This window comes from Pongo pygmaeus, chromosome 16 (genome assembly GCF_028885625.2).
Source record: "Pongo pygmaeus isolate AG05252 chromosome 16, NHGRI_mPonPyg2-v2.0_pri, whole genome shotgun sequence".
NCBI classification, from domain to species: Eukaryota; Metazoa; Chordata; class Mammalia; order Primates; family Hominidae; genus Pongo; species Pongo pygmaeus.
In genome coordinates this window covers 61,238,613-61,261,556 of record NC_072389.2, presented here as the reverse complement: position 1 = coordinate 61,261,556, position 22,944 = coordinate 61,238,613, and the positions used below count along the sequence as shown (strand labels likewise).

The 22,944-nt window shown below is 36.7% G+C and overlaps 1 protein-coding gene across 3 annotated transcripts in view; it reads left to right on the top strand.

Annotated features, from left to right (window-relative positions):
- NEDD4 (NEDD4 E3 ubiquitin protein ligase) overlaps window positions 1–22,944 on the top strand; it is a 613,929-nt gene that overhangs the window by 509,716 nt on the left and 81,269 nt on the right. For 2 of the 3 annotated variants that reach the window (XM_054451604.2, XM_054451602.2), the window contains one exon: window positions 8,272–8,325. Coding sequence is in view for 2 of the 3 variants with exons in the window: in XM_054451602.2 (XP_054307577.1) it covers window positions 8,272–8,325 (54 nt within the window). In the remaining variant the exon portion in view is untranslated. Of the gene's footprint in view, window positions 1–8,271; window positions 8,326–16,375; window positions 17,924–22,944 lie in introns of those variants that run through there. The other variant, XM_054451605.2, reaches the window with a different exon arrangement.

Below are 22,944 nucleotides of genomic sequence, written 5' to 3'. Positions count from 1 at the left end.
TGATTTCCATTTATGCAAATTCTCTGATGGCCAGTGATGATGAGCATCTTTTCATGTGTCTGTTGGCTGCACATATGTCTTCTTTTGAGAAATGTCTGTGCATATCCTTTGCCCACTTTTTGATGGAGTTGTTTGATTTTTTTTCTTGTAAATTTGTTTAAGTTCTTTGTAGATTTTGGATATTAGTCCTTTGTCAGATGGGTAGATTGTAAAAATTTTCTCCCATTCTGTAGGTTGCCTGTTCACTCTGATGGTAGTTTCTTTTGCTGTGCAGAAACTCTTTAGTTTAATTAGATCCCATTTGTCAATTTTGGCTTTTGTTGCCATTGTTTTTGGTGTTTTAGTCATGAAGTCCTTGCCCATGCCTATGGCCTGAATGGTATTGCCTAGGTTTTCTTCTAGGGTTCTTATGGTTTCAGGTCTAACATTTAAGTCTTTAATCCATCTTGAATTAATTTTTGTATAAGGTGTAAGGAAGGGATCCAGTTTCAGCTTTCTACCTATGGCTAGCCAGTTTTCCCAGCACCATTTATTAAATAGGGAATCCTTTCCCCGTTTCTTGTTTTTGTCAGGTTTGTCAAAGATCACATGGTTGTAGATGTGTGGTATTATTTCCGAAAGCTCTATTCTGTTCCATTGGTCTATATCTCTGTTTTGGTACCAGTACCATGCTGTTTTGAAGTCAGGTAGCGTGATGCCTCCAGCTTTGTTCTTTTGGCTTAGCATTGTCTTGGCAATGTGGGTAAAGCCATGAGATCTTATTAGAACTCACTATCACGAAAACAGCAGGAAGGTAACCGCCCCCATGATTCAATTACCTCCCACCAGGTCCCTCCCACTACACATAGGGAGTATGCGAACTATAATTCAAGATGAGATTTGGGTGGGGACACAGTCAAACCATATCAGAAGCCAATGACAAAAGACCATATATTGTATGATTCCACTTACATGAAATGTCCAGAATAGGCAAATCTATGGAGACAGAAAGTAGATTAGTGGTTTCCTGGGAAGGTTGAGGGAAAATGGGGAGTATCTGTTAAAAGACACAAGGTTTCATTTTGTAATGCTAAAAATGTTCTAAAATTGTGGTGATGGTTGCACATTCTCTGAATATATTAAAAACCATTGAATTGTGTACTTCAAAGGGATGAGTGTATGCTCTGTGAATTATAGCTAGTAAAGCTATTTTAAAGATGTACCTGTATTGTTTGTTCCCACAACCACTGGCAGAATTTTCAGGAATATTGCTTCAGTTTCTTTATGAACACAATAGAATCATATACTTCTCAACACCTTTGTTCTTTCTGGAAAATTGGATACTTTTTTGGCAACTTTTTTCCTCTGTTGTTTTATGCATTTATAGACTAACATAGTTATCCTTTTTTTCAATAAGGCTGTCACTGATATTTTTATTTTTTTTCTGCTTTTGCCTTTCCTTAAAATATCATCTTATAAACTCTATTTTTTGTGAGCATAGTTTTACTTCTATCTTCAATAAACTTAAAAAATCTTGTGAAAGAATTTGCATATAGTTTTAAAATGAGATAGTATAAAAGGGCTTATAATGAAAAACAACAAATTCTGGTGCTCTGTCCTCCCTCCTATTCCTGCTACCCACTTTTTAACTGTTTCTGTTTGTTACTCTGATCATATTTCCCATATTATTAAAAAGCTCATGCATGCATGTTCCAAGTTGATTTCCAACTGCGATAAATGAATAAATAGCCAACTTATGTTTGGCCATTCATAGGATTCTTGGGTGAACATAAATTTGAAGACATTGCTTTATCATCTTTTACAATTGTATTTTGTATTCCTGTTGAAAGATATACTTGTTCCTTTTTTCTCCCTCTTTCCTTCTCTTTCTCTGAAAAATTTTAATAATTATCTTTACGCCATTGTTTTAAAATTTCACAGTGATATGCCTTGTATGTACAGTTTTTAAAATCCATTGTGTTTGGCCTTTGGTAAGTGGATTAGTGCATTCTGATGCTGCTAGTAAAGACGTACCCAAGACTGGATAATTTTTAAAGGAAAGAGGTTTAACGGACTCACAGTTCCACATGGCTGGGGAGGCCTCACAATCATGGCGGAAGGCAAAGGAGAAGCAAAGGCATATCATACATGGTAACAGGCAAGAGAGTGTGTGCAGGGAAACTCCCATTTTTAAAACCATCAGATCTCCTGAGACTTATTCATTACCAGGAGAACAGTATGGGGGAAACCACCCCCATGATTCAATTATCTCCACCTGGCCCTGCCGTTGACACATGCGGATTATTACAATTCAGGTGAGATTTGGGTAGGGACACAGTCAAACCATATCAGTAAGCATTTCAGTCTAATGAATACTGTTTCTCTTCAACTCTGGAAATTGTGTGAATAATTTCTATAATAATTTTCTTCCCTCTGTTTGTATTATCATTTGGGGATTCCAACTAGTTGAATGGAAGGTCACCTAGAGTGATTTTCTGTTCTTCTCAATCAGAATTCCTCATCTGAACCACAGACTCAGAAAATGGTTTGAGTAACTTTTTTCTCACATCTTCCAAGGCTGGTCTTAACCAGTACCATTCTAGATACATGAGAGAAATTAATAGATAACATACAGTGATTGTCTAGAACAAGGGTCAGTGAACTTTTTCTTAAAGGGACAGATAGTAAATATTTTCAGTGTTGTAGGTTGGGAGGCAAAATCAAGGCTATGGTGTAGGTATTTATATACCTATCTGAAATGTAACCATTTAAAAATATAAAAAATATTCTTATCTTGTGAGCCATTGAATTAAAAAGTAGGTGGCTGGCTGGATTTAGCACACAAGTCATAATTTGCCCAGCCTCTTTTTTAGGGCATTAGGAGTTAATTCTTTCACTGAATCTGTTCAGAAAATCCTCTTTTTTATTTTCGCTCATTTCCCTTCAACTTAGCTTTTTATTTTACCTTTGGGGAGATTTCCACAAATTTTTCTTAAAGCACTTCTATTTTAATTCAACAGTCGTTTTTCATTCCAGCACTTTTTTGTTTTCCAGTTCCCTTTTTTAGTATCTTGTTTTCGTTTTATGGATGCAAGACATTCCTAAATGTTTCTAAGGATACTCCTTATAGTTTTTAAAACTCTTTTCTTTTGTTTCCTAAATTATCTCTTTTTCCTTTGAGGACAGTTTTTCTAATTTGTACATTCGTGATCTCTGGTAATCTATCATACTTAACAGTGATAAAATAGAAAAATCATCTGTTGTTTCTCTAGGTAAAATGCATAAACATTTAACAATTATATGTTACATTTTTAGTTACCATTTATATTTTATATATTAAAACTGATGCTTACAGGAACAGAAAACCAACCACCACATGTTCTCACTTATAAGTGGAAGTTAAACATGAGTACACATGGATACAAAGAAGGGAACAGTAGACACCGCGGCCTGCTTGAGGGTAGAGGACAGGAGGAGGGTGAGGATAGAAAAGCTACCTGTTGGGTACTATGCTTATTACCTGGAATGAAATAATATGTACAAAAAAACCCCATAACACACAGTTTATCTATAGAACCAACTTGTACGTGTACTCCCAAAACTAAAATAATTTTTTTAAAAAAGGAAAAAAATCTGATGCTTTTATTTTCATTAAATCTCCTCCTGAAATCAGACATAAAGAGAAAATCTCTAATAAGAGGGTGTGTGTGCGTGCGTGCTCGTGCATGTGTGTACATGTACCATCCGGAGGCTAAGGGGGTATTTGAGACATTCTTTCATTAGGGCAGTTGCCCCTGTTGCTTTGACACTCTGTTCTTTCGGTGGTTTTCAGCTTCCTCTGCCCTCCATCATCATTTCCGTCCCCGCTTCATCTGTCTGCTAGGTAACTGTTGAAATTGCTCAGCTGCTGATGGCCCTCTTATCTTCTTTGCTGTAATGGTTTTATATCTTTTACAAACTATTACCTACAATTTAAATAGAATCTCCCAAGAGAGAAGATAGCTGTTTATGTTGATGTTTTAATTAGTATTTTTAATTAGTATTCTCACTACACGTTTTAAACTATATTTTTGCATTTATTATGTGCTTCTGAAATACAAAAAGCAACATGAATAAGTCATTTGTGGTGTTTATAACTCAGTAGGGAGATATCACACATATGCCAAATTAACTTTAATAAAAGGAAAAAATGTAGTAAATCTGATCAACTACTTTGAAAGCAGAGGAGTAGTAGTGAATGGGGAGGTCAGGCTCTAGGGAGAGGTTGGCATTTGAGCTGGGCTTGAATGATGAGCACAATGTAGACATGTAGAGTGGAGAAGGTGTTGCAAGTGGATAGACCTTAACATGCACAGAAGTACAAATCAGAAAATGCAAGAAGCAATTAGTAGTGAGTTTCCAGTGTGATTACAATATAGGGTAGATGTATATTTGGTTGGGCAAGGGGACATTTGTAGGACACAAGGCCAGAAAGGCAAATTGGACTCAGATCCTGAAGGACCATTCCATACGCAGGCATTTGGATTTTGTTATTTAGACCATTGGGGACAACTTTTAAGTAGGGTGTAAAGATGGCCTAAATGTCTTCTAGGTAAGTCACTCTGATTACAGTAGGAAAGATAGATTAAAAAGATAAGATAGGCCAGGCGTGATGGCTCACGCCTGTAATCCCAGCACTTTGGGAGGCCGAGGTGGGTGGATCACCTGAGGTCAGGAGTTCGAGACCAGCCTGGCCAACGTGGTGAAACCCTGTCTCTACTAAAAAAAGATACAAAAATTAGCCAGGCCTGGTGGCACGCCCCTGTAGTCCCAGCTACTTGGGAGGTCGAGGCAGGAAAATCGCTTGAACCCAGGAGACAGAGGTTGCAGTGAGTTGGGATTGCACCACTGTACTCCAGCCAGGGTGACAGAGTGAGGAGGGAAAAAAAAAGATAGTTGAGGTAGTAAATCCTGTTACGAGCTATTAATTACAGTCTGAACCAGGACAGCAGATTAGTTTCTTAGCAATATTCATTAAACATCTGCAGTGTCTGCTAGATATTTTGATAGACATTGATACTTTGGAGGTTTTTCCTCAAAATGGTTTCTATAGCCCTGTCTCCCTCCCTACTCCCACTGGGGCCATCCTGAGCAAAGCTCTGCTGACTCCCTGCCTGAGTTACTAGGGCTCCAGCTCCTGTAGACACCAGGGTCTCTCTCCAGTCCAGTTCATTTTATGCACCACTGACAAAATAATCTTCAGAAATGACCTAAATTATGTCATTTCTCCTTTTAAAACTGCTTTGGTCTCCCTACCAATCAAGTCTTAACTCTTCTTCTGGATGTCAGTGTCTCCACCCTGGCCCCACCCTAACTAACCAAACTTTTCTTGCCAGTGTCTAATGCAAAAATATTCTTGTGAGGCCATGACAGGAGGATCACTTGAGCCCAGGAGTTCAAGATCAGCCTCGGCAACACAGTGAGACCTTGTCTCTACAAAAATGTTTAAAAAATTAGCCGAGCATGGTAGTGCATGCCTGTAGACCCTCAGGAGGCTGCGGTGGGGGGATTGCTTGAGCCTGGTTGCACTGAGCTGTGATCGCGCCACTGCACTCCAGCTTGGGTGACAGAGTGAGACTCTATCTCAAAAAAAAAGAATCTTGTCAGTCTTTGTCAGTCTCATTTCCTTAGAGCATGCTCATTCTGCCCCCATGCCTTCTTTTCTCATGTGACCTTGCTGTGCATGTTCTCTATACCTTCTCATTTAAATTCTTCCCATCTTTCAAGTCTTAGCTCAGTTACATCTCCTCAAAAGTTCTTCTACATCCTCTTTGAAAAAAAATCGTCTTACACTGTTTTTCTTTTTCTTTCTTTTTTTTTTTTTTTTGAGACGTAGTCTCACTCTGTTGCCCAGGCTGGACAGTGCGGTGGCACGATCTTGGTTCACTGCAACCTCTGTCCCCCAGGTTCAAGCGATTCTCCTGCCTCAGCCTCCCAACTAGCTGGGATTACAGGTGCCTGCTGCCACGCCCAGCTAACTTTTGTATTTTTAGTAGAGACAGGGTTTCACCCTGTTGGCCAGGCTGGTTTCAGACTCCTGAACTCAAGTGATCTGCCTGCCTTGGCCTCCTTAAGTGCTGGGATTACAGGCGTGAGCCACCATGCCCAACCTTTTTTTGGTGGGGGTGGTGGAGGGGAGGGGACAGGTTTGCACTCTGTTATCTAGGCTGGAGTGCAGTGGCACGATCTCGGCTCACTGCAACCTCCGCCTCCCAGGTTCAAACGATTCTCGTGCCTCAGCCTCCTGAGTAGCTGGGACTATAGGCGCGTGCCAGGACGCCCAGCTAATTTTTGTTATTTTTGTAGAGATGGTCTCTCTATGATGCCCAGGCTGGTCTCCAACTCCTGGGCTCAAGTGATCCTCCCGCCTCAGCCTGGGAGTACTGGGATGACAAGTGTGAACCAGCACATCCGGCCGTCTTAACACTATTTTTCCATCCCCACGTTGTGTAGCCTTATGTTTGGCATGTCTATCCTCAGTTACTCCATGGTCACAATATGGCTGCAGGAGTGCCAGCTATCCTAACCACATTTCAGACAGGAAAGATAAATGCAAGGGGCAAAAGGGACATCTCTCCCAGCTGAGTCAGCCACCTCTGAAAAGCTCTCCCGAGGAGTGACTGGCACTAGGTTGGCTTCATTGGTTGCCCCTAGGAACAAGGGATACATTTGTAGATAGACATATTCAGGGTCTCCATGTTAAACAATTCCATAGGACACCATTCACAAAAAAACAATATATAGAATAGAACAGAGTATTCAATATCTTTATCTGGTTTTGATACATATACAGTATGTATATGTATTTTTACATACTGTATATGTATGTGTATTTTACATACTGTATATGTATATGATACGTATGTATATGTATTTTTACATATACATACTGTATGATACAGTATGTATATGTAAAAAGTTATCAAGCTGTATAGTTAAGATTAGTATACTTTTTTTCTTCCTCATCCCAACGTTAGTATACTTTATACTTCGCTGAATATGTGTTGTACTTCAGTTTTCAAAAATTAATGGTTTCCTCAAGAGGTGTGCAGTGTGGTCAGCCTGGGAACGTGGCTGTAGGTAAAACTAGGATTATGTTTTCAGAGGGAAAGGAGACACTGAGTTAGGTTTCTAGATATCTTTGTCACAAGCATAGGACTTTTTTCTATCAATACTTTTGACATGTACACCAATGTTTTAAGATATCATAGTGTTCAATATAATATATGTATTGTAGGTGAAAAATAAACATAAACGTGAATATGTTTTGTTCATTTTAAACTCTGGTACAAAAAAAGTTTTAAAGATTGCCTTTCAGTTTGATGTTACATAGATTTTTATTTTGATATCGAAACATTCCTACAAGAATGAAAGCATTGGCTTTGAAAAATAAAATATTGCTTGTAATTTTTATTCATGTGCTACAAAATTTAAACCTTAAGTGAAAACGCAGTGTATACATTTGACTGCTATGTACGTTATATAGTAAAAGCAACATGTAATTTTATTAAATCAATAATAAAAAGATTCACAACACTAGTTTCTGAAAAATAAATGTCCACTTTGGGTGGCTCTAAACTGATAAATAAAAAGCAAGTAAATAAAACTGATCATAAGATGTCAAAATCTAGTCTGTATTTATAAGCGTTTGCAAACATTTAAGTAATCTTTTGAAATTTTCTTTTACTTCCTTTCTTTCTGTTAGAAAAATCTGAAAAATAAACAACCAGATTCACTTTGTTGTTGTTGTGAAACTACTAGAAAATGAGTGACACATGACTAGTCTGCTCTTATTTCATGTAATTTAAAAATGCATTCCAAATAATCGGAATTAGCAAATGGCAACATCTTTTTGTTTGTTTGTTTTGTTTTGTTTTTCTTGAGATGGAGTCTCTCTATGTCGCCCAGGCTGGAGTGCAATGGCACAACCTTGGCTCACTACAGTTGCCACCTCCCAGGTTGAAGTGATTCTCCTGCCTCAGCATCCCAAGTAGCTGGGATTACAGGCACATGCCACCATACCTGGCTCATTTTTGTATTTTTAGTAGAGACGAGGTTTCACCATGTTGGCCAGGCTGGTCTCGAAGTCCTGACATCAGGCGATCCACCCACCTCGGCCTCCCAAAGTGCTGGGACTACAGGCATGAGCCACCACGCCCGACCAAATGGCAGCATCTTTAAGCATTTATTTCTGAGTATCCATGGGTTGATGTTTATTTGTTTTTAAATAAAGATTGTGTTTTTCTTACTTAGGTTCATCCTCAGCAGCACCGGCTTCTTTTTGAAGTGTTTGACGAAAACCGATTGGTAAGTTATATAGTGCTTGTGTGAAATATGAAGTAAGGGTACGTTTCAATAGAGCAGCCGGGGAAGTGGGTAAGCAATCTGGGATTTGAGAGATGGCTTGGGGTTGGTTATGGAGACTCTGGGCAAAATGGTGAGGGAGATAGAATTTGTTTTCTTCCTCCTGGTCCTACTCACTCCCTTTCCATTCTCCTCCCAAGCACCTCTTCTGATTGCCAACATATTATAAGGTCTTACTCAAGACCTCTTGTGACAGGAGAGGACAGAAAACCAACCTCTTTGTCTTGCCTTCCCTCTCACTCGCCCATGACCCCTGGTTCCTACCCCGTGGCTCTGGGAATCCTCCCCCAGGATATCCTTCAGTTGCGCCTCCTCACTACAGTGGCCTTTCTTAGGGTTACCTGTATCCAATGGACATCCTATCCACTCTCTCATCCCCACTGTTCTACAGAGGAAATCTGTCCTTTTTACACTGTTAAGGAATAAGCAAATAAAGTCTTCTCAAGGATGGCCAGCTCTTACAGAAGCAAAAAGCAAAGTTAAACCTGATGTTCTTTTTGTAAAATGATTGTTCTGATTTCTGAATTCCTAAAGACTCTCTTAAAGTCCTGTCCTTTTCCTAATTTTGTCTTTGAGGATCCAATCTCAAACCCTCTTCTTAGCGTCTTACATCTATATTTTAAACCTGTAAGATTTGAACAGGTAAGTATAGAAACAGTGTTATGTGTGCAAAGCTTATCAGTTACAGCACCAGAAAAATTAAAGTTTTGTTCATTTTTTAGCTAACAGAGAAACTAGCTTTTTTAAAACAAAGTCTGTTTTTAGTGTTAAACTACATTCATGGTTTTTTGCCCTCAAGAAATGGTAATTATACTAGCAACTAAAGATATTGCCAATGAAATATTTAATAAACATCATACTAAGCAAAAGTACATTATTGCTGCCAAAGAAGACTATCACTGACTGGCAATACATATATATATAGTTTTTTTTTGAGATGGAGTCTCGCTTTGTCGCAAGGTGGGAGCACAGTGGTGCAGTCTCAGCTCACTGCAACCTCCGCCTCCAGGGTTCATGCAGTTCCCCTGCCTCAGCCTCCCTAGTAGCTGGGACCACAGGCGCTCACCACCACACCTGGCTAATTTTTGTGAATTTTAGTAGAGATGGGGTTTCACCATGTTGTCCAGGATGGTCCTGATCTCCTGATCTCGTGATCCGCCTGCCTCTGACTCCCAAAGTGCTGGGATTACAGGCATGAGCCGCCATGCCCAGCCTGGCAATCTAATTTTTAAGGCTAAGTGACAGATGTTGCTGATTTGATTATCAAATATGGTTAGTTACAGAGCTATTTGTTTTCTGTCTGTGTTTTTGCTTTTTGAAAAGAATATAAAATGTTTTCCTTTTTTTCCCCTCTGTCTCTATAGATCTGTTTTCCTTTATTTATTTTTATTATTTTTTGACAGAATCTCAGTCTGTTGCCTAGGCTGGAGTGCAGTGGCACAGTCTCAGCTCACTGCAACCTCTGCCTCCCAGGTTCAAGCTATTCTTCTGCCTCAGCCTTCCAAGTAGCTGGGATTACAGGCACCCGCCTCCTTGCCCAGCTTATTTTTGTATTTTTAGTAGAGATGGGGTTTTACCATGTTGGCCAGGCTGGTCCCTTCTAGATGGAAACAAATTAAACTTCGTATTGGTGGAGTTTTTGTGTGTGTTTTGTTTTTAACTCATGAAATATACATACAAAAAAAGCCCACATAATATAAATATTTTAAATAATAAGACAAATATGTATACACATTACTCAGCTTAAGAATTAGAACATTACCAAAATCTTTGAAACCCTCCCTAGATCCCTCCTTAGTAGCATCTTCTTTTCTTCCTCCACAAGTAGTAGCCACTGTCCTCAATTTTGTATTTATCATTCTTTGCTTTTTAAAATACTTTTATCACATATATATGTGATATATATGTAATTGATATATATATCATATATATATCATATATGATATATCATATATATATGAGATATATATCATATATATCATATATGATATATCATATATATATGAGATATATATCATATATATATCATATATGATATATCATATATATATGAGATATATATCATATATATATCATATATGATATATCATATATATATGAGATATATATCATATATATATCATATATGATATATCATATATATATGAGATATATATCATATATATATCATATATGATATATCATATATATATGAGATATATATATCCCTAAAAAACACATTGTTGTCCGGGCATGGTTGCTTATGCCTGTAATCCCAGCACTTTGGGAGGCCGAGGCAGGTGGATCACCTGAGGTCAGGAGTTCAAGACCAGGCTGACCAACATGGTGAAACTCTGTCTCTAATAAAAATACAAAAATTAGTTAGACGTGATGGTGGGCACCTGTAGTCCCAGCTACTCGGGAGGCTGAGGTGGGAGACTTGCTCGAACCCAGGAGGTGGAGGTTGCAGTGAGCCAAGATCACACCATTGCACTCCAGCCTAGGTGACAAGAGCAAAACTCTGTCTCCAAAAAACAAAAACCTACCTTGTTTATTTTGCATATTTTTTAATTTATAAAAATAGTATATCTCTGTAGACATTCCTCTGATATGCTTTTTTGCTTAACATTATATTTGTGAGATCTGTGATTACACATTTCAATGATGCGTAATTTTCTATATTCTGAAAAATCATAATGCTATAATTTATGTATTTAACCTCCTTAATAGATATTAGTGTTATTTCCAGTATTTTGCTCTTACCAATTGATAAACATTTTTATGTCTCCCTATGTACATGTCTGAGTCTATCTCTAAGAGATATGTTTTAGAATTGAATTGCTAGATCATGGTATTACTGTTATTTTTCCTGTTGCCACTGATACCGATGTGAATTCTGCCTGATCATTGGGTGTATTATTGGTGAACTATTTTATTTGCGTTATTTGCATGTTGTCCACAAGGAGGGACAGCTCACATTTGTGCTTTCCACCATGCTTAATTGTCTGGTCCATTTTGCCAGTAACTTTAGTATTGGCGTGACTCTTTCTTAATGGCCAGAATGGCTGTTTGTCAAACACTTATCAGTGAATTAACATTCCTTAAGCATTTATTGTGTATATAATACTATAAAGTGTGTCATGATAGGTTGGAAGAAAAAAATTATTGCCTTTGATATTAACAGTTGGATATTTATAGATGGATAAATATGACAAAATTTTTAAAACTTTTAACCAAATGAAAAAACAAATAACACATTAATCAAGATATTGTAATGCCTGTAATCCCAGCACTTTGGGAGGCTGAGGCGGGTGGATCAGGAGGTGTTCCTGAGGTTAGGTGAACACCTGAGGTCAGGAGTTTGACACCAGCCGGGCCAGCATGGTGAAACTGCGTCTCTACTAAAAATACAAAAATTAGCCAGGCCTGATGGTGCGCACCTGTAGTCCTGGCTACTCTGGAGGCTGAGGCATAAGAATTGCTTGAGCCCAGGAGGTGGAGGTTGCCGTGAGCTGAGATCACACCACTGCATTCCAGCCTAGGCAACAGAGTGAGAGTCCATCTCGGTGGGAAAAAGAAAAGTTATTATAGATCCCCACACTAAGGACTAAGAAATTCTATTATGATCCTGCCTTTCTTTGGGGGCATTAGCTTGTAACCCTAAACAAATTATTCAATCCTTCTAAAAATATCTTCTCACATTTAAAAAATGAGGACAACAATATTTGCCCTGCCTATCTCATACGCATATTGTGAGGATAAAATGAGACAGTGACTATGAAAATACTTGCAAAATTCTTTATCATGATACAAATATAAAGTGTCATTTAACATTCATGGACTTACACGTTTGTAGCTCTCTGATATGGTATATCTTGTGTTAGCTAAGATATACCATTTAGTATATCGACTGTGTTAGATGCTCTTCTGTGCATGGGAAATACAGCTTTTCTCGAGAAACTTGGTTTACCAGCAAAACAAAGAGCCAAAGATAATTAGAACATGGTGGTGTGTGTCATTCTAGTCTTCTGATTTGTTGCTAGTCTTAGCAGGTAAGGGAGGTATAGAGATGACCTGAGATGTTATAGAAACTATAGCCATTGGTGGAGTAACAGACCTGATTGTATAGCAACAAGTGACCTGTGTCATTATAAACGTCATTCCGTCTTTATTCTGCTGAGGCACTCACAACTCAATTTAAAATGTACCATTTTCCTAGAAAATTATCTTTGAAAATGGAGGGTGAAGAACACAAGTATAATATTAAGCAGAAACAACTTTAGTCATCTGGAAAACGTTTGTAATATAAGTGATATTTGCTTTCAAGAAAGAGTAGGCTTATATCACTTTTTTCCAGCCAATTTTAAGACTTGCGGGTTATAAAATATTGTCGTTTCATTATGGTGATGGTGGTGGTAGTGGTGGCAATAATGACATAACATTTCAGAATGATGTGTCTTAAAAAAATTCTACCCACCAATGCAAAAGTTAGCACTGTGTCACCAGTCTAAGACATACACCTGTACACATTCAGCCACCGGTTTTAGGAGCCACCTATATTCTGGGTGGAGACCCTGTGCTTCTCACGTTTAGCAGTTGTATTAGTGAAGGTTCTCCAGAGAAATAGAAACAATAGATTGTGTATATATTTTATGTATTATTTATTTTTCATTTATTTTACATATGAAATTATGTATAATATATGAATATATATATTTCCACACAATATATATATAGTGAAGACTTCAATCTGAAATCTGCAGGGCAGACCAGGAAGCTGAGAACTTAGGCAGGGATTCTACATTGTAGTCTTGAGGCAGAATTGCTGCTTCTTACAAAACCTGTGTTTGCTCTCAAAGCCCTCAACTGATTGGATGAGACCCACACACATTGTGGAGGGTAATGTGCTCTACTCAGAGTCTACTGATTTAAATGCTAATCATGTCTAAATGTCTTCATAGCAATGTCTATTCTGATAGTTTGACCAAACAAGTGGGTACCATAACCTATCGAAGTTGATACATACAATTAACCACCGCAGCTGACTTTGGCCTTCAAAGTTCAGTCAATGATTAAGATTACCCAAAGCCTATCCATACCATGTAGATAATCACATTATTTTCCATGTAGATGATCAGTAACCAACAGCTCTGAATGTGAGGTTCTTAGCTTCAATCCTAAGACATTATCTGTTTCATTCCAGAATATGAAATTCTATGTAGGATTTGCATGGATTCTTTCCAGATGAGGGCTGCCATGTCCCTCCAGTTCTACACTTAAGGTTAGGATTAACACTCCTGTTTTGGTATTTGCTGGACTGAGGGACTACAATTTATAGCAAGTTCCCCGATTTCCCATGTAACTGCTGTAATAGCAGTATAGATCCTATGCAATTTCAGACCTCAGCCAGCAGTGCAAACTGTTCAGCCTCCCTAGAATTTAAACTCAGACTAGAGTGCTAGGAAGTGCATGTGATTCTCTTACCTTACTTTTCCTTGGCTGAAACCTTCTCTGTAAATTTTTCAAACGTCATTCTTTCTTGTCCACCTGCAGTGCTTTTTGATATTTCTTTAAAAGTGGCAGCTGGATCAACTTCAACAACAACAAGAAAAATCCCGAAAGAAAGCATTAGGCATTCAGAGTGACTGTGATGACACAGCTTCTGAAGCTCAGGAGCATCAGAAGAAATGTGTAGTTATGGCCCATGCTCTCTGGAAAGTTAAAATCTAGTTAGGGGACATGGAACTGATGCCTATTTATAGTGAAGCTTACCAAAGAGAAGACATTTATCTGGCCAAATACTTGGAGTTCATTATTTTATATGTTAATAATCAGAGGAGCTTTTCTTATTTCCTGGAAGTTTTAGGCCACAGGCATGAACAATTAGATCTCATTGATTAGCCTATTAGAAGGGATTCATTCTTTGAGTTATTAGACCCCACACTTAATCCCAGAAAGAACGCTGAAGTCATTTGAAGGCAGAGTAAAACAGGACTCCTCCTTATTTAAAAGAAAAAGACGTTAAGAGAATATTGACTGAAGTCTGTAAAATCATAAAGGAGGTAGTTTATACAAAAGCAAAAATAACATAATAATTGTATCACTAAGTTTCCAACTATTGTACGCGTTCAAAAACAGTGCTGTTTCATTCTAGTCAAATGAAATTCAATAAATTCCCATAATTTATTTTGTGTCTTAATTGATTAAAAATCTGTTTAGAAAATTCTGATCGAAAACAGATATATCTTAAGCAATTTTTTTAAACAAAGTATGAGTATATGTTTTACATATTTGCTTTTACTTAGGAAAAAAAACTTACTTAGAAAAATACAAGTTGGGTGTAGTAGCATGTGGTATAAACAACGGAACTATTTTACCTTTTACTTTCCTATGAATGAGCCAGTATATATTTATTACTGGAGTTCCAGCTATAAAATTTAGGTAAGGGGTTTAAATATACCCTAGAGTATTATTTAAAAATAAATTTGTTTCTTTCAAATAGAATACCAACCTTGGTCTATGGCATTTGGGAGAGAAATTAAAATATTAAATTTTTATTGCCTAGTAAACTGAAAATAAAGGTTAAATAAATACAAAGCAGAAAAAATATATATACAAAATCACGACCTCTAAAAGGACAAACAGTCCACTGTTCTCTACTGTGGGAGCTTTATCAGCACTGGTGAGTAATTCCACCTCTAGGGTAGGGCTAGCTCTCAAAAATGTAAACAAGTATGTACTTTGTTTATATAAAGAAATGTGCAGCTTGGTTTGTATTTCTTCATAGATATCAAACAGCTAAATGGATTGTTTCAAAGCACCAGCAGGGGCCAGCAAAGAGCTCTTAGAGTTTTTCAGAACAGAATTGGCATTGAGATATGTTTATTTGATGTGTTAAATCCTTTTTAGACTTCTTTACTTACCACAACACTCTCTTAAGTGAATGAATTGCAGAGACAGTGGAATAAAATATCCTGTGTGTTCAAACTATCTTGGGGTATAGTTTTTTTTTTTCTAATCTGCATATATTTTTATTGGAATGTTTGCTTAGGCTATTTCTTGGCAGTTTTAATAGTCAAAGTATAAATGGCATCATTTAAAGACTGTTCTACTTGGCTGGAAAAGGCCTTAAAATTACAGGAGAAAATGCTTAGTGACAGCTTCTCTTAAACTTTTTTTCTCGAACCTATGCTTCAGTTTTGCAATCGTATTACTAGGTTAATTTTGTAGTTCTGTCCTTAAGCTTTCAGTTTTTATGTAACTAGCAGTTTGGAAGCTAAAATATGTATCTATTTGATGTAGTGCTAAAGTTTTAATTCATCGTAAAGTTTTGGTATTTCCAAATTTACCTAACTGTTTGAATTCACAAATTAAAAAAAAATTAGCAGTCCCTATATTAACTAACTTGACTAGATTCCTAGTATGGCTACTATTTGGAAATTCAATCTTTGATTTGATGCTTAATTACATGGGGTTTCGTTCCTACCAACTTCCTGTAATTCTATACCTATGGGTAAAAATATTAGTGGTCAAAGTCGGCTGGAGAAAGTATAGGCACTGCGATTCACACAGTTAAATGTTCATTTAGTAGAGCTGGGGTGAAAAAATACTGTTTCAACTTGAAATGTTAGAAGATTGTTGTTCTTGTGTTACTCATTCATGCAAATTGGAGAAGGTATAATTGAAACAAGGTTGGCTGTGTTTGAGTCAGTGTGCTGCAGCTGAGCTCAGCTTAAAGGTCGCTGGAAATCAAGTGCTTTGTAAGTGAAGGCATTTTGACTACAAGCAATTCAAGACATTTTGGAAACGTCAGTCTCTGGAATGGGTCGTCTTTTTCTTTCTGTGATATCTGGTATCTAATGTTTTACTTAGGATAAAGACTACTACTTAATAGCTCTTTTAGGCACCACAAATGATTTTTTCTTTTGATGCAGTGCAGCTGCTTCTAGCCTGTCTACGGACAGAGATCTTTGTTATGACTTTCAGCCCTTAACATGTTTGGAAATGAGAACAAATGGCACAAAGCTTACGATTGCACTTTGCAGCCAGAAGAAGCAATACTTACCCTTTGTCAGAAACCTCCGGAGATGACTTGGATAGCCATGTTCACATGTGCTTCAAAAGACCAACACGGATTTCAACGTCTAACGTTGTTCAAATGAAGCTGACTCCCAGACAGACTGCACTAGCTCCGTTAATAAAGGAAAACGTTCAGTTTCAAGAAAGATCATCTGTTCCCTCATCTGAAAATGTTAACAAAAAGAGCAGCTGTCTACAGATTTCACTACAGCCAACAAGGTACAGTGGATATCTTCAGTCTAGCAATGTCTTAGCTGATAGTGATGATGCTTCATTTACTTGTGTCTTAAACGATGGTATTTACAGCAGTGCTGTGGTCGATAATGAATTGAATGCTGTGAATGATGGTCACCTTGTAAGCAGTCCAGCCATTTGTAGTGGTAGCCTTAGTAACTTTTCAACCAGTGATAATGGGTCTTACAGCAGCAACGGTAGTGATTTTGGGTCATGTGCAAGTATCACAAGTGGAGGTTCATACACTAACAGTGTCATCAGTGACAGTAGTAGTTATACTTTTCCACCAAGTGATGATACTTTTTTGGGTGGAAACTTACCTTCTGACAGCACCTTCAATAGGAGTGTGCCAAACAGGAATACTACTCCATGTGAAATTTTTTCAAGAAGTACAAGTACAGATCCTTTTGTCCAGGATGACTTGGAACATGGATTAGAGATTATGAAATTGCCAGTGAGCGGGAACACAAAAGTTCCACTAAAACGTTGCTCCTCCTTAGTCATTTTTCCTAGGAGTCCTTCAAATACCCCACCGACTTCTCCAACAAGTCCACGTACTCTTCTGAGCAAAGGATCCTATCAAACTTCACATCAGTTTATTATTTCTCCTAGTGAAATTGCACATAGTGAGGATGGCACTAGTGCTAAAGGATTTCTTTCAACAGCTGTCAATGGACTTCGGTTATCTAAAACATTTTGTACCCCCGGAGAAGTAAGAGACATACGGCCACTTCACAGGAAGGGCTCGTTACAGAAGAAAATTGTTCTTTTGAATAATACTCCCAGACAGACTGTCTATGAAGAATCATCTGAAGGATATTCTTGTGTTTCAGTGCATTTCAACCAACAAAAAGCAACTACATTAGACTGTGAAACAACAAATGGTGATTGTAAACCAGAAATGTCAGAAATTAAGCTTAATTCTGATTCAGAGTATATTAAGCTCATGCATAGGACATCTGCATGTTTGCCATCCTCCCAAAATGTAGATAGTCAAATAAATATCAATGGAGAATTGGAAAGACCACATTCACAGATGAACAAAAACCATGGTATTTTACAAAGAAGTATTTCATTGGGAGGAGCTTATCCAAATATTTCCTGTCTATCCAGCCTTAAGCACAATTGTTCTAAAGGGGGACCATCTCAGTTACTCATAAAGTTTGCATCTGGAAATGAAGGTAAAGTGGATAATTTATCAAGAGACAGCAACAGAGATTGCACAAATGAACTGTCTAATTCTTGCAAGGTAAGTTTCCTTTGGTCTTGGTAAATGTTAATTTATACGAAAATAACTTAATGAAATATTTGGAGAACATTTATTATAACCAAGCAGTTTTATATATTTTCCTGGTCCTTAGCTAGCAGTATTTTGTATTCATAAATTTTATATTTGTAAATCTGAAGAACTCTATGTATAGTTTTTTACTCTATTTGTTATTTTACCAATGTACAAAATATATATTTTTAAAAATCTTCCTAAGTGATTTAAGCTATAAAACTTTTCTACAACATAAAAACAAACTTTGAATAACAGTCTATTTCATAACATTTTATCTTGGTATATTTTTCCTTTAAATGGTATAGTATTCTATTGTGTAGCTCAATACTTTATTCCTATTTTCAAGTGATCATTTTGTTTTCTCCCCTTCTTAATCATTATGAAATAGAGTAAAATTTAGAACGCTTATCAAAATGTGAAGATCTTGTTATAAATTATCATAGAGAAACTATATCTCAAATACATGTGTTTATAAGATCATTCATAAAAACTATTATGCTGCATGTTTAAAGCAGAGGAAAAATAAATGGCATTTGTATTTGTATATACCCTTAACCACAGGAATTTTGTTTCCATCCTATTTTCCTTTAGCCACGAGTTAATACTACCTTCTAAAATGTAACCCACTCTTTCAACAATATTGAATTCTAAGTTTTAATATTTTTGAATTTGGTTTAAATTGCTAGGCATATCCCACAATTTTCTGTTTACCTTTTCATTTTTTTGACAATTCAGCTTTATTATATTAGTAATTTAACTCTTATGAATCTTAGCCAAAAGTTCTTTATGTAATTTGGCCTTTCCAAAGTATTTAAAATGGTTTGAACTGAAATAGATTTTTTAAATTTCTGTATTTGGAATGTTTTACCAGATTCCAGGAAATTTAAAAAATTTTCTAACTAAAGCAATTTTACATGACAGTACATCATAGTTTTGGGGGGAAAAAAACTTATCTGTGTTTTTGTAACATCCAATATGTTTATTAAAGATTGTTTTTTTAAAAAAACTTCTGGATAAGTAACTTTAGGTGAATAAAATAGTAATTGCTAGTTTATTTTCTCTCTTCTGAAATCTGGTAAATATAATAATTGTTACCAATGCCCAGATGTTAATGTAAGCCAGTACTTTACTAAGGATAAAAAAAGATCAGATTTCAAATTCTGATCTATATTTTAGAATTTTAAATTCCATTTAGGAAACTTTTCTAAAACCAGATTTTAGGAGATTATAATCTAATCAACTGTTTTCTTCCTAAAAGAAAGAAATGAAGTGGCACTGAGAAGAAACATTAATAGTATGCTAATTGAATTAATGTTACTTATACATTTATTTTACACTTAATGAAATAATCTGAAAGGAATAATTCATGTAGAAATATTTGTAGAAATACCTTAAAATAGTTTATTTTGTGGTAATAATTATAGTTTGTTGTGGATGCTTTTGAGAAGAGTATTTTAAATGTGTTTTTTAATGAAATGTGGATCAAATGCCTTTTGCATTATTAAAAATATCCATTGTTACTGGTTTTATTTATGCTTTGGTAAGCTAACTTAAATATTTTTTGTGACAATCAAATGTATAACTTTGTGCAGATTCTATCTTTTGGTAGATTATTGGATTATAAAATAATTCAGAAGTGTGCAGTTTGCTGGAGATTTAAATTGTCCCCCCCTTTTAATGTTTATTAGACTTCTCTTTATAAAAGCATTGTAAACCATATAGTGACAGTTAAATTTAATTTATGCTATATCTAAATAGATCTAATTGATAAATCAAAGGCTTGTTTTACGGAGAAGATTCTAGTGTTGTTTTTTCTAAATATAACAGTGGCAACAATAATGGGTTTTAGAAATAATCCTGTGTTTATCAATAATTATATATTAATCTAATTATAGTGGTATATTGTAACTCACTTATAAATAAACTGCTCCCAAAATATTTCCCATGACTCCAGTTAGTCTGGGTTAGTATTCTGATATGCTGAGTCTGGATTCACATTTAACAAGTTGATATTAGAGTAGCATTTAGTAATGTCAGCTATCTGTACTGAGCAGCCGTGAAATTAAATCACTGCTTTGGTCAGAGACCCTGGTTTCTAAAGCACTTGAGAGTCTACAAATTCTTTTCTTACATGTTTAGCTACCAGTCTCTAGCAGTATAAAATTGAGTTTCTAGCTTTCTATAATCAACAGCTCATTAATGACTGATTTTTTAAATCTAATGAGAACTTTTACCTGTATCTGGGACACTGTCTGTGTTCTGTGTTTACAACTTAGAGTGAAGATGAGACTTTGTAGTCTGTCTGCATAATAATGTTTATTTCAGGCATAGCAAACAACATAACAGTGACTGGCATATGTTTATTATATATGCCTTTTGAAATACAGTATTACTTTTGTAAAGGCTATATAATGACTTTTGATCTGAAAATAAATACTTGATATTTTAACAGTATGTGTAATATTTTGTCAGTTCAATCAAGAAGCAGGTTAAGGAGCTAAGGTACTACGTATACAGTTATAACAATGATTGCTATTCAGATTTCTAAATCTGTATAGTAGTTAGTTTTCTCTACTGTTATTTTATTTCCCTCATCTGTTGTTTTCTAAATCTCCTGTGTTAGGTTGTTAGGATGCTCAGAGATTTCAGTACCCTATTATTTAATGTGCATTAGCATTTTGCCCAAGCTTGAATGTCTTCCATTCTTTGCTTATATTCATATTTTTATTAGAATTATTTTTTACATTTTTTCTCTTTGTTATAAAAGTTTTTGTTCATTATATGTAACTTAATCCTAAATAGGTAAATTGCTTAAGCCTAGTATAGTAGAACTGTAATAAACTTACGTCTTAATTATTTCAAAGCCTTTAACACTAATCTCAAGATTATACATTTCAATATTTTCTTATTTTATTGTTCTTCCTAAAATAGATGTTTTAAATATATACTTACTTTAATGTTCCATTATTTTCCAGTCCCTATTTTACTAAATTTAGCAGAATATTTAGAGAGATTTGGTTAAATTTATTTTGAGCAGCACTTATATAAACCAATGTAATTTATAAATATTCTAAAATGTGATGCCACAATGTTAATGACTAGTTTTAGAAAGTTGGTGAAAAATGTATATTTGTACATGTGTATTTCTTAGAACTGAGGAATCGTTAATTTCAGACAGGTTCAGAATGCTGAATTGTTTGCTTGAAAATATTTTGTATTCTCTGTAGATGTGTCTCGTTTAATTCATCCAGTACACATTTGAGTGCCAGGCACTGTCCCAAGCACTGAGAATAAAAGATGAGTAAAATACAGTCTCTATTTAGGGGAGCTCCCATTCTAGTAGTAGGGACATGCTTGTAAACATAAAAATTTTCAGTCTAATATGTGATGTGCTAAATAGAGGTGTGTATGAAAAAGTAGAAAGATGTGACATTATTTATCTGGAGAGAGGACCTGGTTGGTAGAGGAAGGTTTCTCAGAGGAGGTGACATTTGAACCGAGTCTTGATAGGTAAACTGGAGTTCATCCGGCAGAGAAATCAAAGAGATTCTAGGGCAGGGATTCCCCATCTCAGCATTATTATATTGGGCTGGACACTTTTGTAGTGGGGGCTATACTACTGTGCACTGTAGGATATTTAACAGCATCCCTGGCCTCCACCCACTAAATGCTAGTAACACCCCTTTCTCCCAGTGTGACAATCAAAAAGTGTCCCCAGACATTGCCAGATGTCCCCTAGAGGCAAAATTGTCCCCTGTTGAGAGTCACTGCTGTAGGTGGCAGCAGCAGCATATGCAAGGCTAGAAATGTGAAAGAATCTCACACTGTAAATAGTCCAGTGGGGCTCAAGCATAGGGTAGCCTGGGGATGTGGGAGGAGGTGATCTGCCAGAAGTGGGTCAGAGTCCGATTAGGCCTGGTGCTTCATGCTGAAGACAAAGAAGAGGGTCTTCTGCTGATAGTCAGTAGTTGGGCAATGGAGGTCTTTATTTGAGAGTGTGAAGTGCTCTCTTTAAGGTTTTTAGGAGATAATTTTTCATGGTTTCATGGATTATAAATGAATTAAAGTTTTCCTAAGTTGGATGACTGGGTTAACAGTGATGTTATGAACTAAGATGGAGAATTCAGGAGAGGGGCCAGATTGGGAGGGTGAAGAAGAAATCATGTATTAAGTTTATGTGCATCAGAGGCTGCCCTGGTAGTGCTGCTTTCAAGTAGGGCAGTTGGACATACAGGACCAAGGCTCAGGTGAGAAGTGAGAGTTGGAAATGTAGATTGGGAGTCAGGAGTATAGTCAAAGCCTCAGATAAGGATGAACACGTTAGGGAAGGTATACAGTGAGATGGGAAGGGAAGATAAATTATAATTCTGGGGACCACCAACTTTGGTGAGGTGGTAGAAGAGGGGATAAAGAGGAGACTAAGGAGGAACCACACAGAGGCCAAGAAAGCATGGAGGCGTGGAGAGAATGGAGGCGTGGAGAGCATGGAGGCGTGGAGAGCATGGAGGCGTGGAGAGCATGGAGGCGTGGAGAGCATGGAGGCGTGGAGGCATGGAGGCGTGGAGGCATAGAGGCATGGAGGCATGGGTGAAAGGTGAGGGAAGGAGGAAAGCAGACAGTACCACAGAGAACATAAGTATCCACTGGATGTGGCAGTTAGGAGGTCCGTTAGCAAGAGGAGGCTCAGGAGAATGCAGGGTTAAAAGTCAGATTGAAGAAAGAATCAAACAGGTAAGGAAGCAGGAACAGCCAGCATAGGTTGCTTGCTCGATGTCATAAAATAAGCATGAGATAGCATAGGCAAGGTATATATGTAGTGATTGTTATACAGAAGGCATATGTGAAGTGGATATAAGATGTATAAGACAAACTCCCTCTCTACAGGGAGAGTACAGTCTCTTTTTCCTGGAGAAAAAAATAAAGGTTACAGTCTTCTGTTCTTTCACCTTGGAACTATAGAATAAGCAAGTATGATCAGTGAAAACTGA